General features: G+C 45.0%; 1 protein-coding gene across 2 annotated transcripts in view; it reads right to left on the bottom strand.

Moving 5' to 3' along the window:
* Positions 1-430: 430 nt before the first annotated feature.
* MAPK1 (mitogen-activated protein kinase 1) overlaps positions 431-19,136 on the bottom strand; it is a 95,867-nt gene continuing 77,161 nt past the window's right edge. The window contains exons 7-9 of one of the 2 annotated variants that reach the window (XM_090290956.1): positions 17,350-17,459; positions 15,269-15,394; positions 431-568 (exon numbers count right to left, since the gene is read on the bottom strand). In XM_090290956.1, coding sequence (XP_090147082.1) covers positions 15,278-15,394; positions 17,350-17,459 — 227 coding nt within the window. In that variant the 3' untranslated portion in view covers positions 431-568; positions 15,269-15,277. Of the gene's footprint in view, positions 569-6,065; positions 10,757-15,268; positions 15,395-17,349; positions 17,460-19,136 lie in introns of those variants that run through there. The other variant, XM_090290955.1, reaches the window with a different exon arrangement.

Below are 19,136 nucleotides of genomic sequence, written 5' to 3'. Positions count from 1 at the left end.
AGAGGCAATCAATCTATGTATCTCTCGTACATCGATGTTTTGCTCCCTCTTTTTCTCCCTCCTTTCCCCTCTAAAAATAAATAAAAATTTAAAAAAGAACTATGAACAATAAAATGGCAAAAAGTATACAGCTATGAACAATTGAATCTAAAAAGAAAAGTAAGCAAACAAGAACAGAGACAGAGTCAGGGATCCGGAGAGTGTTTTGATGGTTGCCCAATGGGAGCAGGGCGTGGGGGAATGGGTGGAGAGGTGAGGGGATGTACAGTACAGTACAGGAAATGCAGCAGCCAAAGAACTTACAGGCATGACCCATGGGCATGAACAACGGTGGGGAGGTTGCCTGAGGGAGTGGGCAGTGCTGGGTGGAGGGCAAAGCGGTAATGATCAGGACAACGGTAATAGCATAAGCAATAAGTATAATGAAAACTTTCCAGCTTCAGGATTAAGGAGAGAAAGATGTAAAAGCAGAGATGAAATTAAGCTACTGATGGAGGCGGTTGCCATGGCATCATACTGTCCTTGGAGTCTGCCAGCTGCCACTGTGATTTCTTCCTTCTGCCTACGACTGAAGAATCCCAAGAGAAAAAAAAAATAATAAAGAGGGAGAGAAATAAAATGTCTTAATTAGGAATAGTAACTAATGATGGGAATTTATATGTTAAGAGTCTGTATCAACATACAGGGTTTCTCAAAATTTACACAAATCACCTTGCATCTTGTTAGCATTGATGTTGAAATGCAGCATATCTGGGTGGGGGCCTGAGATTTTGCATTTTGATTTAAAAAAAAAAGCTTTTTATTTATTTATTTTTAGAGAGAGGGAAAGGGAATTGGAAAGAGAGGGACAGAAACATCAATGTGTGGTTGCTTCTCACACACCCCCAACTGGGGACCTCGCTGGCATGTGCCCTGACTGGGAATTGAACCAGTGACCCTTTGGTTCACAGGCTCGCACTCAATCCACTAAGCCACAGCAGCTAGGATTGCGTTTTAGTTTTTAATTGTGACAAAATTTACATAACATAAAATTTACCATATTAAACCACAGAGGCTGCATCTTTAATGGGCTCTGGGTGATGAGGATGCAGGGGTTCCATGGCCCCCATGCTGTGCATTAGGCTTTAATAGAGCCTTTCTTTGTACAGGTGCCCATGGTAGGTGGTAGGCAAACCAAAATGAGCAAGCCACACAGGGTGCTTTCCAGAAAGTTCCTGGCAGGGAGACAAGAGAAGGGGCAATGTCAGAGTGGCCAGAAAGCTGCCTGACTTAGAAGTGAGGCTGGGATTTGCATGTTGGAAGAGTAAAGCCATGTTAAGACACTTAATTCTGTCATTGCTGTACTCACTTGCAAGTTTGCTAGGCCATTCCCTAATGCTGGATGTGGAGGCTTCCTTACTTTCTTTTCTTTTTTGTTTTTTAAATTCTCACCCAAGGATATATTTATTGATGTTTTTAGAGAGAGAAAGGAAGGGTGAGAGAAACATCGATTGGTTGCCCTTGTATGTCCCTCGACCAGGAATCAAACCAGCAACCTAGGTATGTGGCCTGACCAGGGATCAAGCTCTCAGCCTTTTGGTGTGTGAGATGACGCTCCAACCAGCTGAGCAAACCGGACAGGGCTGCTTTACCTCCTTTTTGCCATTACAGATAATGTTGGTGCAAATGCCCTGTACATGTGGCTGTTTTCTCTACCATTATTGTCTAGGGGGGAAAAATCCCAGTAATGGAATTACTGAGTCAAAACATGTCTTCTGATTGGCTCCAGTCTCTGCCAGATTCCGCTGTATTCATCTACAGCACTGTTAGCAACACCAAAGGTTACATACTCCTTTACAGCTTCACATTTGGCTTTTGTAATTTCGCTTTTCCCGAAAAACCAGAAAGCAGGCTATGTACAACATGGCACTTCATCATTTTAATTGGCATTTCTTATTTATTAATGGCCCTGAATGTTTTTCCTCATGGAAGCAGACAATATTCTTTGATTAATATTCTTTGATTGGCTATCAGTTGGGAACGAGGCAAATTTGTATTTCTGTGATTCATTTGGTGTTCTGGAACACAGACTTTTATTATTGGTCGCCCAGGCAGATGTGCCCCTGGCTCCTGTGCCTGCCCCTCACCCCACCGTTGTCCATCCTGGCCTGTGTTGAAAGCAGATGTGGAGATAGGTCTCTCCAGTTCTCCAGTTTGTCCAAGTCACTGGACTTATTGGTTTTCTCCAACCACACCTGCTGAGTGAAACCTCTGCCCTTCTAGATGCATTTGTCAGGAAAGGTACAGGTAGGTAGCAAGCATAAAAAGAGGGTGATTCATTTTAGCGTCAATATGTAGAGCTTCAAAGTCATCACTCCTGCCCTCACAAGAAAACAGCTGAACTAAAAATCAGAGACATCCTGGATCCATCAGAGAACTGAGGCCGCAGGACACACCCCACACACCCCAAACTGTAGACAGGCAAAGACAGAGAATTGCACAGCTCACCAGCAGCACAGGCCCCTGGAGCCAGGAACTCACAGGAACACTCAAAATGACCCCTTAAATGCTAAGGCTGATGAAGTGTTGGATGCTGAGTGTGGACTAATTTGAGTTCAAAACTCATGGGGACCAAGTCTAAGGGGGCCCCACAATTTCATGTGTTTTACATTCAGGGAGCCCCAACAGGTAATCACAGTGAAGACTGGAGCAAAATCCCCTTGGTTTTGATTATGGGGAAAGTATCCATTTGAAATATGCCCAGATTGTTCATTCTCCATAACGAAGGCCAGCCAGCAAAGTAGATGGCTTCCTCAGAGCTTCAGCCCACAGGGGAAAAGATCCGCCTACCTCCAGCCCCTCTTGCCTTTCTGTGCTGGAGGAGCACGTATGAAGGCCACATCCCAGGCTCACAGGCCCCCTAGAAGACTGAGATCTATCCATCTGATTACCAAAAGCTTCCCATTCTCCCAAGCCTTACCACCCCATCAGAGCTCCTGTATACTCCAGCTTGAAGCTGAAAAAATGGCAAGTCTCTGATTCGATTTAAGAAGGAGTGTCTTGGTAAATCCAAACAACAGGGAAACAAAAGCAAGGACGCTGGAGGAAATTTCAGCCTCTGACACCTACAGCTGAGCACAGACTAATTCCTAGCCAGAAAAACATAACTTCACACTTATGGCCTGTCTACCTCAGTTTTTATTATCCAATATATTATGTCTGGCTTTTAACAAAAAAAATTATAATCATGCTAAAAGAAAAAAAAGTCTGAAGAGCAAAGCAAGCACTAGAACCAGACTCAGATATGGCAGAGATTTTGGAATTACTGGACTGAGAACTTAAAACAATTATGACTAATGTGCCAAAGCTCTAAAGGGAAAAGTGGCCACCACATAAGAACAGATGGGCAACGTAAGCAGAAACATGGAAACTTGTAAGAAAACAATCAAAAGAAAATGCTGGAAAGCACACCTAGCAGAAATGGAGACTGCCTTTGATGGGTTCACCCAAAGCCTGGACACCAGTGAGGAAAGAATCAGTGAGCCAGAATGTCTTGTCGGGACTTCCACACCGCTTGATCCCACCCCAGGTTCCCTGTGGAGGTGGTGACTAGTCACCCATGGCTTGGTGTTCCTTCAGTTTTGCTCTCTTTGGTGGCAGGCATTTGCTCTTCTATGGTTTCTATGATCATTTTGGGGTTCTTCTAGGGTAGAAGCACTGTGTTGTTCTGTGGGAGGAGACAGGTGGGCTCCTGGGCTGCCACACCCTCCTTACTCAGAGCAGGTGAAATTTTACTGATTTCATTTCATAAAAGAGCACCAGTGATAAAAAATATTTGAAAACCACTGTTGTGTGGAAAGTGTACGTGCAGCAAACACTTTCAAGGGCAATAAAAAACCCTGTAATTATTTAAATGAGAATACTTGAGTGTGGAAGTAGTGGCGACTCTGGGAAGGAAGTACAAGGACTGTGTTTGGGCTTCAGAGGACAGAGATTACTGGGAATGATGTGGCCACTGGCCCTTCCCTGACTCTCTCCAAACTGGCCTGTGTCAGCCTGGTGGCCCTCTGTGTATAGACAGCCAGCTCGTGCCTGCACTCGCTGTTTGGAGACCTCCCTCCAGTGTTGGCACCTGAAAAGTTTTGGCCCTGGTGCCCCAGGTCACTGCACACCCCCTTCCCACCACACAATGTGCTTTCGCCACCCCTAACCCCCGTGCGCCCCATCCTCCCGCCATTTTCACAGCTGTTTTCTTCCACTGGGGGGACTTGCAACTGAAACTGGACAAGGTACCTTCCTTCCCTGCCGCTACTGACCAGCTCATGTCACATCAAAAACCCCCCACTGTGGGCCCTACTCTGGCTGATTTTCTGCTCCCCTGGTAACCCCCAGCTTGTCATGCTGGGACAGTGCCTGTGAGATCATAGAAAAGTACGTATTGCTTTCTGCCCCTGGTTTCTGACAAAGGGCTCTTGAAACCCATGTCATTTTCTGGGTGACAGGGCACTAGGACACTAGGAGCATCTTCTAATTGGTCTTTGACCTGGTTTCTGACGCTGGGCTTCTGCAAACTTCACAGTTTACTCAGTGCTGGGTGTGACTGTTGTTCTAATGAAGTCACTCTGGGTGGGCTCCTGGGTGAGGGCTGGTCATTGGAAACACCAGGTTATAATCAGAAGCTTGGAAATTTCAGCCCTATCCATTCTCAAGAAGGGCTGAAAATGGAGTTAATGATCAACCACACCTATACGAAGTCTCCATAAAATCCCAAAAGTATGGGGTTCAAGGAGCTTCCACACTTTCGGGGGGATAACGCACAACTCAATGAGGACAGAAACTCCTGTGCTTGGGACTCACTATGTATCTTATCTGGCTGTTCATCAGCATTGTTGTATCCTTCCGTGAACTGGTAAACCAAGTTCTGTGAGATATTCTAATAAATTAATGGAACCCAAGGAAGGGGTTGTGGGAACCTCTGATGTAGCTAGTTGGGTCAGAAGCCCAGGTCACAACCTGGGCTTGTGACTGGCATATAAGGGGGGGGGCGGCGGTGGGCGGGCAGGGAAGTAGTCTCATGAGACTGAGCCCTTCACCTGTGGGATCCGATGTTATCGCTGGGTAGATGGTGTCATAATCAAGTTGAATTCTCGGATACCCAGTCGTTGTCCCAAGAAGTGCTTGGTGTTGTATGGAAAACCCCGCCCCAGCAACGCTGGAACCCATACAGCTTCATTTTCAAAGAACGTGATGGGAACGTGACCACTGCCTCCTACTTTCCACATCCCCCACCTCACCCCTGCGACCCAGGCTCCCCTTCCGCAATTCCTTTCTGCCCGCGCGCTGTCACCTCGCCCTCCCTTCCTAGTCCTCTCGGGCCACTGCCCCACCCAGCTACTGACATCAGAGAAAAGCGCTGTTGCCCCGCAGGCCTACTTCACGCCATACACTCATGGCGTGGCCCAGTCAGGCCCCGCAGCGCTGGGAACCCGTTTCTGCTTCGCTTGGTAGCTCTTCCTCATTCTCCATAAAGTGTTTCCCACTTCACTGAAAAAAACATGTCAGGGTACCACCTCACTCCATTTCTTCTTCTCCACCTTTTGTCTTCAGCCCCCCCTTGGTGCTAGATTCATAAAGAGTCCTCACATCCCATGTCTGCCTAGAGCTACCCTTTACGTGCCCTCAGCCTGCAAGGCCCAGCTCCATTGTCCTGTCTCTCCTTCCTCCCTTAGACTCAAAGACAGTCAAGCCTGTCCATGAAAACCAACCCCGTCACTGTTCCTCTGTGAAGACACCCACCCTCTCTTCCCTCCACACTCAGGGCTTGGGGAAGGGGGGCCTCTGCGCCTGGCCCCCACCTGCTCTGTAACCCTCAGGACCTGGGTTTGGTTTCTGCTCTTGTCAGAGGACTGCTCTATAGTCACTACTCAGCTCTGAACACCCTGGTTCTGATTAAATACAGCGAACTGGGCTTTCCTCTTTCAGGTTAACAGAAAGCAGTTAGTTCGATTAGCAGACATTTTAGTGCCACCTTAACGACAAAGTTTTAAAAAGTAAAGCATTTAGGAAGATTTGATATTACTGAGTACTTGTTTTTAAAATTTTATTTATTGATTTTAGAGAGAGGAAGAAAGACAGACAATGATTTGTTGTTGCACTTATTCATGCATTCATTGGTTGATTCTTTTATGTGCCCTGACCAGGGATCGACCCCACACCCTTGGTATATGAGGGCGACGCTCTAATCAACTGACCTACCTGGCTAGGGCCTGAGTACTTGTTTTGAGGTCCTATACTAGAAAGCTGAAATATGTTTTCATAATCCTCACCACATCCATGAGAAGGATATTGGTTCCATTTACAGGTGAAGGACTGGAGCAGAGAGAAGCACAATGACCTGCCTAAAGCCAGCTGCAGTTTATAAGCAGCAGGCTGGTTTTGAATCCAGTTCAATGGGCCCCAAACCTGTACTCTTTCTACACTGCTACACCAGAAACATTTCCAATATTTTGTCTTGTAAATATCTCATCACACGGTGCCCAATATCGACAAGAACCACATGTCTGAGAGTCCCTAATATAGTCATGGTCTCTTGGTCTGAAAGAGGCTCCCAGTGACACCAGCCCTGGTGGCAGAGTTGCTGAAGTTCAGGAAAGTAAGAGACACACGTGGGCACTGTATTAGGACTCCCAGTACCGCCTTCTTTCCTCCCCTACAGCCAGTGGTCTAAAGAATAATCTGGAAAACCCAATGGAGCACTAAAATTCCAATAAACTCCAGAGCACCAGCTTATGGTTCTATCACTAATAAGCAAATTCAAATTAGGAAGATACAGTTATTTGGGAAACGTTCTAATAAAGGAGTAGATGAGTTCATATTTTCACACATAAAATTCCAATTAAAATGTACATGCACAGTACCATGTTATTTGGGTAACACAGGGACACAATTTAATGATTCTAATTTCTTTGTAGTATTTTTTACAAGTCAGGTGCCATAACATTCAAATAATCCATCTTTTAAAAAGTACGTTTACAACATCAAAAGAATTAAGATGAAATATAAACCTTTCTACTTACAATTTTTATACAGATTAACCGAATCACAGATACCACAAATAAATGTTAAATTGCAACAATATAATGAATAAACATTCAGATTCTTAATAAAATCTTCCTTTAACTTTATACTAAATAATCTATGCAGAGTTTTGGGGTACAATACCAAGAAGGCACCAACAGTACAAAGCAGGTACAAAGCAGTTCAGAACTTTCTTGAGTGCTCTACACGGATAAACAGCACAAAAAAGGCAACAAGCTTTAGGTAAACCTGGTGCAACCCTAGAGAATTCCCTCTGGATGCTCAGTCATTTCTGATCCATCCTGCCAAGCTGGGTTACAGTGAGAGAAACCAAAGATTTACTCTACTGCTACATGCTTCTCATCTGCACTATGGGAGTATATTTCAAACACCAGCATAACAATTTTAAAGCACAAATGCTTTAAAAATGTATAAGCAAAAGGATTGCTCAGATTTTCAAAACCACTACATTTACAAAAATATTTCCCTTAAACTTGGGATTACTTCAAAACATTGATTTACAAATATAAAAGTATTATGGAAGGACCCAAAGCATGTGTGCATATGTATGTGTGTATTAACATACTGTTACCATACTATAGAAAAGTTACCAATTTAAAAACTGTATTAACATATAAGCAAATAAAGGTAAAACAGTCGCCTCTGAATGGTCTATTACGTGGCATGCGGCGTGGGCAGTATACCTGTGACTCTTTAGAAATAACCACTGATGAACCACATATGGCTCCTGAAAGCTAACAGGGACCTCCACACCCATCACCTATGCCTGCAGCAGCAGGAGTCACTGTGAACACACCGAACACTGTGCACTACACACAAACAGAATATTCCTCAACCCATGCATCAAAATGGTCTGCATGTCTCTACCAGCTCTGAAGACCTGTCAGCAGAGTCATCACGAGTTCTCTCAAATCCACTCCACTGGCTTGTTAGGTATTTTATTTCACACTAAATGAAAGGATTGGAATGTTTCAACAGGAATTTTTTGCTTACATTTTAGACACCAAAAAAGCTGTTAGTTTAAATGCTTATGTGATCATACTAATAATAGAGGTGTTCGGTACCACTAACATTGATTTATGACCTTATCTGTACATTTTTCAGAGATGCAAGAAGACCCAAATGGTGAGTCATCACACATAACAGCGAGTACTTTCTCACAGGTACCTAGGTTATGACAATTCTCTGACCTATTAAACCAAGTCTGGCGTGATTAGTAAAAAGCACACAACAAACGGTTACAATGATTCTAGAATGCATTAGTGGTTTCATGCCACTCTGACTCCAGGGTACCAGCAAGGAGGATGAAAGAGAGCCCGGTCCCCAGGGATTAGTAACCAAGGCTATGGCTTTCTATTTAGAGGACTGCAGATTAACCTCCTAATAATACTCACATTCCACTTAAAAACAAAGAAACGCGTAATAAAACTGTCAATGCTCCTTTTAAAATTAAAACTGACTTATCGACGTATCAAGTTAACAGTCAAATCTGTATCCTGTCAATGCTGTGTGAACCTCGGCATGGCAGCTCTGAGCACGGAGGTGAAGCTCATGTATCTGAGAGCAAGAATCTAGACTGATTCTGATTTTTGAGGATGAGTCAGCCATCCTTGTTTAGCCCGTGAGGCATAAGCATCAGCACCCTGGGCTGGGTGGGCCAGGCTGAGGGGTGCCTAGCTGCAGCTCGGGCACACAGGCAAGCCCTCTTTAGAAAGAACCAGAGAATCCAACCTGAGACATTTGGGCTTCTTCACCAGGATTTGACATAATATTTCAGACCTATGACTTGAATAAAGAAACAGGTCAGAATTGATTTCTCTGCCATGCAAGAAAGAAAAAGGGGGAAACTGCTTCCTAAATCATTTTACGTAAACCGAAGTGTTGGGGCCAGGCCTGGGTGGACGGTGAGGCCTATCAGCGCTTTTGCTCTAAGCACAGACTGAACCTGACTGTCCATTCGGACACGCTGATCCAGAGGAAATCAACACTGAATCTTAATGTGAATATGAAGATAGAAGATGTACATTTATTTCCATGAATTACAAGTGCATTTCTGTTCATATTAGCAGGCAGTCTTTATATAACCCATTCTTCATTGCTGTCAAAAATCAAACAAGAGAAAAGGACAGCTGAGAAATGAAAAGCTAAAAATAGAATTATTCCTAAGTGATCTGCTGAATAGCATTTTCCGTGGAACACAACTCAGAGGTAACAATAGATTTTTCGTTTCAATCATAGGCATGTGGCACTTGGACAGTCATCTCTGCACAGAAAGCTGTAACAGTCATGCGAGGGTACAGTAATTATTGAACAAGGCAAATTTCTCACCACAGAGAGCAGTGGGGGAGTCAAGAGGAGGCACCGCACTGGGACAGAACACCGAGTCAATGCCACAGTGTACAGTGGCAGGAACAAATACTTAGAGATCAGGAAAATAAGGGACTGAGCTCCAAACATGACTTAGTGCTAGCTTTTTCTGATGGTCTTAGCTCAGCAGTATCAGAAACATTTGCGAGCACTTGACGACAGAACAGTGCTTCATGTCATGAGCTCATGAAGGCTTTATTACAAACTGTTATATTGTAGGTTGAAAAATGAACTTGAGATGCTGACATGCTGTAGGAGGAGAGGAATTGTACACTTTCTCATTTGAAGACGCAGTGTTTAACCTCTGCTAAATCCTCAGGCATCGAAAGCGGTTACACTGAATGTGGCACACCATGTGAAGCGGTTTGGGGCATGGAACCTGGGGACGGAGCTCCACCCAGTGATATCAGGCAGCCTGCTGGCTACTGCTCCAGATACTTCCCTCACACCCTGCTGTGAGCTTTGTACATTTCTCACTAAATCCCGAGTGAAGATGCCACTTTAAAGCTTTTTGCATAAGTCTTGCAAACACTCTGTTCTGCATATAATGCATTTTGGCAAGTGTTATACCTCTACAAATGGTACAAGTAACCAAAGTAAATCTACAGAGTGAAGTTGCTGAGTGCAGTACATCTTTCTCTTATTTAGAAAAATGACTGAGTTTTCTAAAAGCCGGGCAAATAGCACATACCTTAAGTGATAGTGACTAACACATGATATGAGAAAGAACGCTGACAAATGCCCCCAAAGATTCCCAGGATGGGAGCACTTGCTGCAGGCTGCAACGTCATCCCAGGTGTTTCCATGAGTTCCTGCTCTGGGGAAACAATTACGGTGAAAAGGTGAAGTGCAAATAAAGGGCTGTCACTGACTTAAAGTGCCCAAGGTAGTAGCCTTCCCTATCATAAAGTGAGATGCCAGTGACGAGAGCCAACTTGGAAAAAATGATCTCTGGTGCAACTGCACGGGCAACAGGGTGTCACGTAAGAAAGGATTCAGGAGAGAGAGGAACCACTGCATCTTTCAAACCAGAAAGCGATTAGTGACTAAAGCAACGGTAAGCAGTAGGTGCACCGAAAGTACATACTGCCACAGGTCACCAGTGGGTGACACACACAGGGGTGCCAGGAACAGTTCTCTGGACTGAAGGAATTCTTTGAAAGCATAAAAGCCACAACTACCAGAAACCACTCCTCTGAATGGCTCAAAGGAGTCAAGGTGGATAAGCCGAGACAGGCTGGAGACAGGACCAGGGTCAAGAACTGGGAAGAACACCGATGTTTGAGCACGTCCCGTCCTCTGAGCCCTTGTCCTATTGAAAAACAAACAAACCTATGAATTAAGAATAAGTCACATTAAAACATCAGCAGCAGCATTAGGAAAATGTCCAAATGTAAAGAATGAGCCATATTAAAGCATCATTAACAACATCATGAAAAAGCAAAGGAAAAAACTACATTTACTGGGAACACTCGGGCATGTGCAGCATGAGGAGGCAGGGCGCCCCAGCGTTGAGGGCCCTTCTCAGGTATTTCTCAGGGTGTTTCCGTAACACTTGTAGGACACACACACACGCGCGTGCCCACAGGCTGGCTGGCTTCACTATTCCCAAGCTGCCTTTTATTAACCACATACCCACCATGCTAATGGTCAAAATCAGAGTCTTTGTAATATACTACAAAGCAAAAAACTCTTCTCCCTCCTCCTATTCTGGGTAAGTCTTTTTCTCTCTGGATGACCAGGTAGGACAAAATCAATGACATGGCAGCAGAAAGCGTGTTGTTATTAAAGCTCAAGTTTTATCCGACTGTGATACAGAAGAACAGCAAAACAAAGCGCTGGTTGAAAGAGTGAGGATGGCGGGCCCAGATTCCAGAAAGGCAGGGAGCTGTGGCATGGCTCCCACAGGCAGGAGAGGGTTCTGATCAACCAGCTCAGAGGCGATCTGACCTGCAAGACAGTACCCTGAAAGGCAGCAGGCGATAACTTGCTGACAGCCTTCACTCACTTTCTACACATGACAAGGTTCACCTGGCTCTCCAGATGTTTGCAAATGGGCCACCTCCAAGAGGCCCACCAGGAGTGTCACACTATAAAAGTATAAGCAGCACATTTCCCCCTTCATTACCCTAATGTCTCTATTTTACTTGGAGGAATTACACCCCAAGTCAGATCTACTCTAACCATGTATAGGCTTGTAGTTCTCAACTGTGAATATTAGAATCCCCTGGAGTACTCGTTAAAACACACATTGCTGCAGGGTGGGGTGCAGACCGCACTTCTGAGAGCCACTGCCTAACTGTATATAATGAATTAACTTCACCCCTACGTCTCTCTTAGTTTTCTTTCATCCTTGGGAGAAGTGAAAACACTGCCACTGAAATCATGTCCTATACTCTTGGTTCTGATGAGGAAGCAGGGTCAGGATGGCCAGGAAGGTAACCAAATGTGTCCAAATGCAAACGAGAGATCTTCTCCTTGGAGACCCTTATTGGTGTGAGAAAGTCTGCTAGTATGATGACAGTAAAATGTCACTTTGCTATTTCACAAAGCACTTTCAGAGAGATGGCTTTTGTCTACCACTCAAGACTCAGGACAGGAAGGGTGGGTGTTACAGCCCAACGATGTGACAAGGAGAGGGGCTCAGATATGGGAAATGACCTCCATCTAGAAGTGCGCCATTTTGAGCTGCAGCCAAACCCACTGACTATAAGGCAGCTGAGCTCTTGGAAACTTCCTTTGAAATGCATGAAAAAAATAAGATGGGTTGAACAGATGAACAGCTATGTGAGAAAATAAACATGGTAAAACATCAATCTATAATCTAGGTGGTGGAAATTTGGGTATCTACAGTAAAACTTTCAACTTTTCAGAATGGTTGAAAATTGTTATTTAAAAAACATTGGGGAAAAAAGAATCAGGCTTTAAGCATGTACTTGCCTTCTGTGACTCTGGAAGAAGTGACCTAAACACAGAGTGACCATCTTTGCCACCCCCCCGCCCCCCACTGGTAACAGTAACAAGCCCCAGTCCGTCAGATTGGAGTGGACCCTAGGAGGGGCCTTGGTCCTTGTCTGCTAACTGGGACTTCAGGAGGCACCTAGCCAGCAGCCACGTCCTGCGGCCCCAGAAGCACCCTGGTCTTCATCTTGTTCCCCATACTCACTGCACTTCCCTTCTCCTTGAGAAGCCTGGCCAGTTGTCCCACAGGTTCCTGATCTCCATGGTCCCCCAACACCTTACCGCCCCGAGTCACCTGCCCCAATGCTTCAGGACCTAAAACTACCTTTGAAAGGAAAGGTGAGCTTCTTGGAAGGCTTGGGCTTCAGCCTCTCCACAGCCTGGCTCTTGTGGGGCTCCATGTGGGCCTGTCTCCCTGGCTCCTCACTGCATGTCTCTCCTCCACCAGCAGTGCCACTGTCACAGCACTGTGATGTCGGCCCTCCTCAATCTTTGCAGCCCATACCCACGCGTGATAGAGCACCCAGCTCCTCACCGTCTCCCGTGTCCAGCTGTCAAACTTTGGGAAAGCAAAGCCTAGGTCTTTACTCGTACGCCTCTTTGGTTTCCCTGACCTGGCACCAGAGTGGTCAATGGTGATTAAATGAATAATGACAAACTGATAACTATGCCAACCCCAGATGCTCTTTTACACTAAAAACATGCATGACAGTTTTGTTCCCTACTAGACCACGTGATCTTTTGAGGCCACGTTCAAGTCTGCTCACCTGGGTGTCTAACACAAGTCTGGCTTAGAGTAAGCAGCTGTATGTGTGCATGAAACAAGAAACTGGGGAAAAACGGAGGCCACCAGCTGGCTTCAGTAAAATGACCTGTGAAGGGATTGTGAAGAAAGAAAAGCAACAGACACTGCTCAGCTCCATCTTCTAGGCTGGGGTTCGGCAAACCTGCTCTGTAAAGGGCCAGGTAAGACTATTTACAAAACCCAGTGGTAGCCAATCTGACTGCAGGTGATCTGACCTTGTGTGGACATGGGGAAGGAAGAGCAGGCTCTTGGGAGATCTTGAGAGACTGTTCATCCTACTGTGAGCCCCGACCAGAGGGGCCAGGAAGGAAGCCCCATGGGGACTCAAGTTAAGGTGTGAACGTGGGTGGGCTCTGGGGACTGGCTTTCTATCAGTGAGTGACTGTGCAGATCACTGTATGTAATAAATACTTCAACAGATTGTCATACTTGTGAGTTGTGCAAAAATAAAAGAATTCAGCTCTCACTAGACTCTGCCAAACCTCCTTCTCAGCCGCGTGCTAACCTCTCCCTCCTTCTCATTCGGACTCTTCCCAAGGGCTGGTCCTTAGGTAAGGATGGTTTCCACAACATTTCACTTGCTTTGAGCTTGTCTTTTGGGGTGTGTCCAGTGATAACACCAGGCTAAGAAAGGGCCTAACATCACTCCTCCCAAACCCCGTTGCTAGACTGAGAAAATCTGGAGTCTTTGAGCCCATTCCTTCAGCCTCCTGAATTCACTACTGCCCTAGTCCAAGCCTGCAGCCATTTGGTCTGCTTTGAGCTCATCTCCCACCCAGGCTTCTCCTCCAACCCTTCCTGCTGTGGTGTCACCCTTCTGAAAGCACCCTTTTCCACCCCCCAAACTAGTTAAGAGTCTGTACCCTACGTGTTCCCAGCCCTCTCACTGCCTGGCTCTCTCAGCTTGAGTGGGCCTGTTTTCAGCTCTTTTCTACCTTTCCCTTGCTTGTCCTCTGTCCTTAATGACAGGGTCGGAGACATATCAATGGCACTGCTGGACTTCCTTGGTGGCTGGCTTCTGGGGAGATTCTGCCAATGCAGGCAGTGAGTGAAAAAAGCCATGCTTCCTTCCCTTTTCTGCTTCTAATGACACATGGCTATTCGGGATGAGGGGTGGCTTCTGCGTTTTAGAAGCACTGGCTTGTGGTGGTGGTTTCAGGCCCTCGAGATCCCTCACATCAGTAGCAGTGCAGACTCCTGACCCCCCGTTCAGTGATAGTGATGCTCTAATGGATGCAGTGACAGCAGGTGCCTAGCACCCTGCCTTGTGCGGTGATCAAAGCCCCTGGCTAATGCCATTTTCCCTTTTGCTGAAGACTGGGGACAGCTTCCAGCAGTTACCAATCTGCAGGTCACCCCACCTCCTTCTTCTTGCTCTCCAACCCTTCTAATACCTTCTGACCAATCACATGCTCTCTATTTAAAACAACTTGAGCAGCTTCTGCTTTAGAGTCTGGATGCTGCCCAACAGTCAACCAGGTATCAACCCTCAGCCTGAGCCACTGCCCCCAGGTCCCATTATATGAAAACAAAAAGGACAGGACCTAAGAAAATGGAACAGAGATCCAGCTAAGAAACCCCAAATGTGTACCTCTGCAGAATCCACTGTCCCATAATGTCAGCAGGGTGGCTGCCTATTCCAGTACAAGCATAGCACCCCCTGGGCCACCTTTCTGCACCCTGCACAAGATGCTGTTGCCTGCCGAAGGCCGCCTCCAGCCCCTCCACACCAGTCTGCCTGAGCATTTCCCCAGCAAATGCTTCAACCCTTGGTTGTAATTTTTACCTCACGTTCACTTCCACAGTGTTCTAATGTAAGCTCTGTTCACTTTCCTCTTCCATAGGTTCTCTCAAATCAAGATTTGCATTTCCTTTATTTGAGCACTTGTTTTTTTAAAAAATCTACCAATATCACTGCATTATTGTCCATTACACCTTACAATCTAAGCTTATAAAGCTTCTATGCAGGCCCATGGAAATCCCTCTTTCTTTTAAATAACTTTTAATTTACATTCTCTCTCCTTCACTGGGGTTTATTATGGTCAAAGCTCCAGGTACCTGACAAATTTAAGATCTGTATCCTGGCTGGAATCTAGCAGTCTCTTCAAAAATGAGTTCTTTGAGCTTTTCCTTAGGCAAGTCATCCAATTCCATGTCAAACTTGAATGGTGCTTCAGCAATGGGCTTTAAGAGAAAACAGAACATTTAGTAGACAACAGTTGTTATGGTCAAGGAAATTGTTTACTGATTCTTAAAATAACTATGGCTTAGTCTCTCAAATTTACACAAGGCTGACGTCCACTACAGATTGAGAACTACGGTAAGTATGTACTTGTGCCCCAGGTGCCTGAAAGTGCACTTCCTATGAGTACTTAATAAACGGACTAGGAGCAACTGAATCGAGTATTTTTCTGAACTTATCCCAGAATACTTTTCAAATGTTTGAAGGCACTGAAAGTTAAAAATCACAGAAACTTGATGTTGTAGGGGTGATGGTATGTTTATACAATCAAAACCCATGACACTTGAATAGATGCATTTGATTAAATACATCAGTCTCTTTAATTGAAGAAATAGTATGGAACTGTTAAGACATGAAGCTGCAAGAAAGATAAAAAATGCCCACGTGTTTGTTAAGCAGAATGAACCCTATTTTATTTTAAATTTAGATACAGAGACATAAGACTGGGCAGGAAACACTCTAAAATTTTAATAATATTAACTGTAACAAGACTTCGAAGTGATCTTTCTTGTATTTTTTTCCTGCAAGTTTTCTTTTAGCTCTCTCTATAAATAACCAGAAAAAAATTTAAGTATAGATTTGAACTATTTATGTCAAAGAACCCCCATACATAATCAATGACAAAAAATGTCCATTAATATTATTTATATTTTGATTTTAAGTACCTCCAACTAATGCTATATTGTAGAACTAACCTAATGACGATACCAGTTGTTGATCACTGGATGCCTAGTAGTTATTCATGTACTTCTCACACCTGACTTAGGGGAAGGAAACATGGACCACCACCTCTGTACTAAGCTTTGGCCTCCTGAAAGGGGGAAAAGGATTTGTGTCCATGAGACAAAAACAAGTGGCTAGCCCTCCCTGAAGGATGGCTCTGTGCGGGATCTCACTAGGTGTCCTACCTATGCCATCCTTCTAATCCTCCCAACCCCCTATTGGGTATGGGGTAGCATCCCAGCTTGTGATCAGAACACAGGGCCTTTGGAAATCTCTAGCTCACAGGGTTAGCACGGGCTCCAAAAGGTATATTCTCAACTACTTCCCTGTTATTTACTATGTTGTGGGTATCTTTGCAAGATGCCTTAATTGTTTCTGGAGGAGGAGATAAAGGTGGAAGGGGAACCTGATTAATCAATACTTCCTCTTTGATTTCTGTTTTCTCTTTCATTTACCAGCTTTTAGCTTTTATAGTTCTTCTCCTCTTCCATTTTCCCCTTTAATTTGAATAAATTCCCTTTGGCTCTCCCTCTTTTTAAAATAGGAGTGAGAAGGCTTGCTTTCTACACATGAGCCTCTACTAGAAACATCTCAACTTTGGTTCATATTGCATTTTTTTCTGCTGTCTTTAGTTGGATGTCCAGAATGCTCTGGAGAGTTGTCACACTGACCTCTGAACTCAGCATGTCTCACCACAAAAGGCTCTTGTGTCCCCATCTTCAGGGAGGCACACCAGACAGGAAGTCACCGAGCTACATGGGAACTGTCCAAGCTGACCTCCCACCCCCTCTCTCTGTGACACCCTCTCCATCCTAAGGGCAGGCACTTTGGTTCAGGTGTTTCTTCCTGCCATAGATTACGACAATGGTCTCCAGTATGGAACCCCTTCCTTACCTGTGCTCCCCTTTATCCATCTATCTTCCCAGCCCCACCTCTGCTGCAGGGGGCCTGAAAGTTTTCTAAAGTAAGAAGGCCTTAGGGGGATGGGGAGAAGTTTCAAGCTGTGCTGACAGACCTAGGCCTCCAGGCAGAGGATGTGGGCCTGTTGGGAGGATCAGGTATGGTGTATCTCTCAGGACAATTTTAGCATGACACCTGGCCCCTCTTGGTTGGGCCTGCTGCTGGCTCAGACACATCCTTGCAGAAGCAGCGAGGAGGACAGACTCTTACTTACCTCATCACTTGGGTCATAATATTGCTCCAGATATGGGTGGGCCAGCGCCTGTTCTACCTCAATCCTCTTGTGAGGGTTGAAGGTCAACATTTTGTCCAGTAGATCCAGAGCTACAAAGAGAAAGGTTTTGCAGTGGTGAGAACCAAAGGAATAATAACTGAAATACTTTCTATTTCCTGTTCAAAAACAACTGAGCTAAGCATTGCCTTGGGAGAAGAGTCAGCACACTGGGGGTACCTATTATATCTTTGAGCTTCCTGAGAATGTGATCATCTGACAATTGCAGACCCAGACTCAGAAAGGTGATGTCATTAGCCATGGGCTGAAAGTATATAAGATAATAAAACCAAACCTGGACTTTTCCCTAAATCACTATTCTACTTTGTAGATACCAAAAGTTAACAATTTTATGTATGTACTTCTTTTAAGCCAACTCCAAAATGATTTTTTCAATGGTCAATTTATCTTCCAACATACAAAGGAGACCTCCAGGGTTACAGAAGACACTTGTCCTCCTATGTGGTTTTACTCTCCTCCTTCCAGGTCCTGGCTGCCAGTGATGTCTGAAGCACAGGTGCCAAGTCTACTCTGCAGTTTGGCATCTTGCTCCAAGGCCCCAAACTAAAGGTATTCTCTTGACCTGACCACAGTCAGCAGCTGAAGATTTCTTTTTAAAAAAAATTAATTTGTTTATTTACTTATTTATTTTTAGAGAGAGGGGAAAGGAGAAAGAGAGGAAGGGAAACATCACTGTGTGGTTGCCTCTCACTCGCGCCCCCAACTGGGAACCTGACGTGCAACCTAGTCATGTGCCCTGACTGGGAATTGAACCAGCGACCCTTGGCTCGCAGGCCGACGCTCAGTCCACTGAGCAACAGCAGCCAGGGCTTTGAACATTTCTTTCATATCGAAGAGTGTAGCAGTGGGAAGCAAGTGTGGCGAAAGGAATGAAACAAGGGGTGAGTGGATGGGGGACTAATGAACAGTTTATTCTGATAGACTCCATACCTAGAGTCCAGGGACCACCTCAAGCTGTGAGGATAGCCAAAGGGCATGGCTAACTACTGGCTAGGACAAGGATTACAGGAAATGTGACAGAACACTCCCTGTATTTAGTAACAGAATTAGGTTTCAATGAGAAGCAATATGTGTTAGAAGAGACATTATTGTTCTGATAAACCGGTAGCAAAGGGGGGCTTCTTTTTAAAATGTCTCCTTTTATTTAATGATGCTGAGACCAGTGGTTTCAATTTAAGTAGCAGGCCCCTTCTTCAGATCTTAAAAGGAGTCTCAAGAGAGGGAGTAGACAAAAAGTTACCCAAGCCTCTCTTAGGTCCTAGCTCATAGCCCCGAGGCACCCCTGAGAAATCCAAGGGCCTCAAGGATCAAGTCTGAAAACCTACTGCAAGTTTGAAACAAAACACATATTTTTAGAAAATGTGTCTGTCTTCAAGTGACACTTAAACAAAAACAAACAACACTGAGGGCATCTACTAATGCAGCACTGATAATTAGGGTATCAACCTCATCCATGTGCAAAACAAATTAGCACATGCCAATGAGTAGGATGGTAAAGTAACATCATTTTACTCCTTCAACCCTCCAAAATATTTTCAAGCCTTGAGAGCAGCAGGCCAGTACACCTTCTGAAGTGACTGCTTCTGTGCCAGAAAGGCAACTCGGGAGCGCAGGTGCAGGGCTGAGGAGGCACCTAACTGCCTGAGGTCACAGGTCACTAAAGGCGGCCGTTTTGCAGGCTCACTTGTGACTCCGACACTGACTTCCCT

The sequence above is a fragment of the Furipterus horrens genome, unplaced genomic scaffold, assembly GCF_987537825.1.
Source record: "Furipterus horrens unplaced genomic scaffold, mFurHor1.1.pri manual_scaffold_11, whole genome shotgun sequence".
NCBI lineage: Eukaryota > Metazoa > Chordata > Mammalia > Chiroptera > Furipteridae > Furipterus > Furipterus horrens.
The sequence above is the reverse complement of the archived record's forward strand: the minus strand, read 5'-3'. Positions and strand labels throughout refer to the sequence as shown.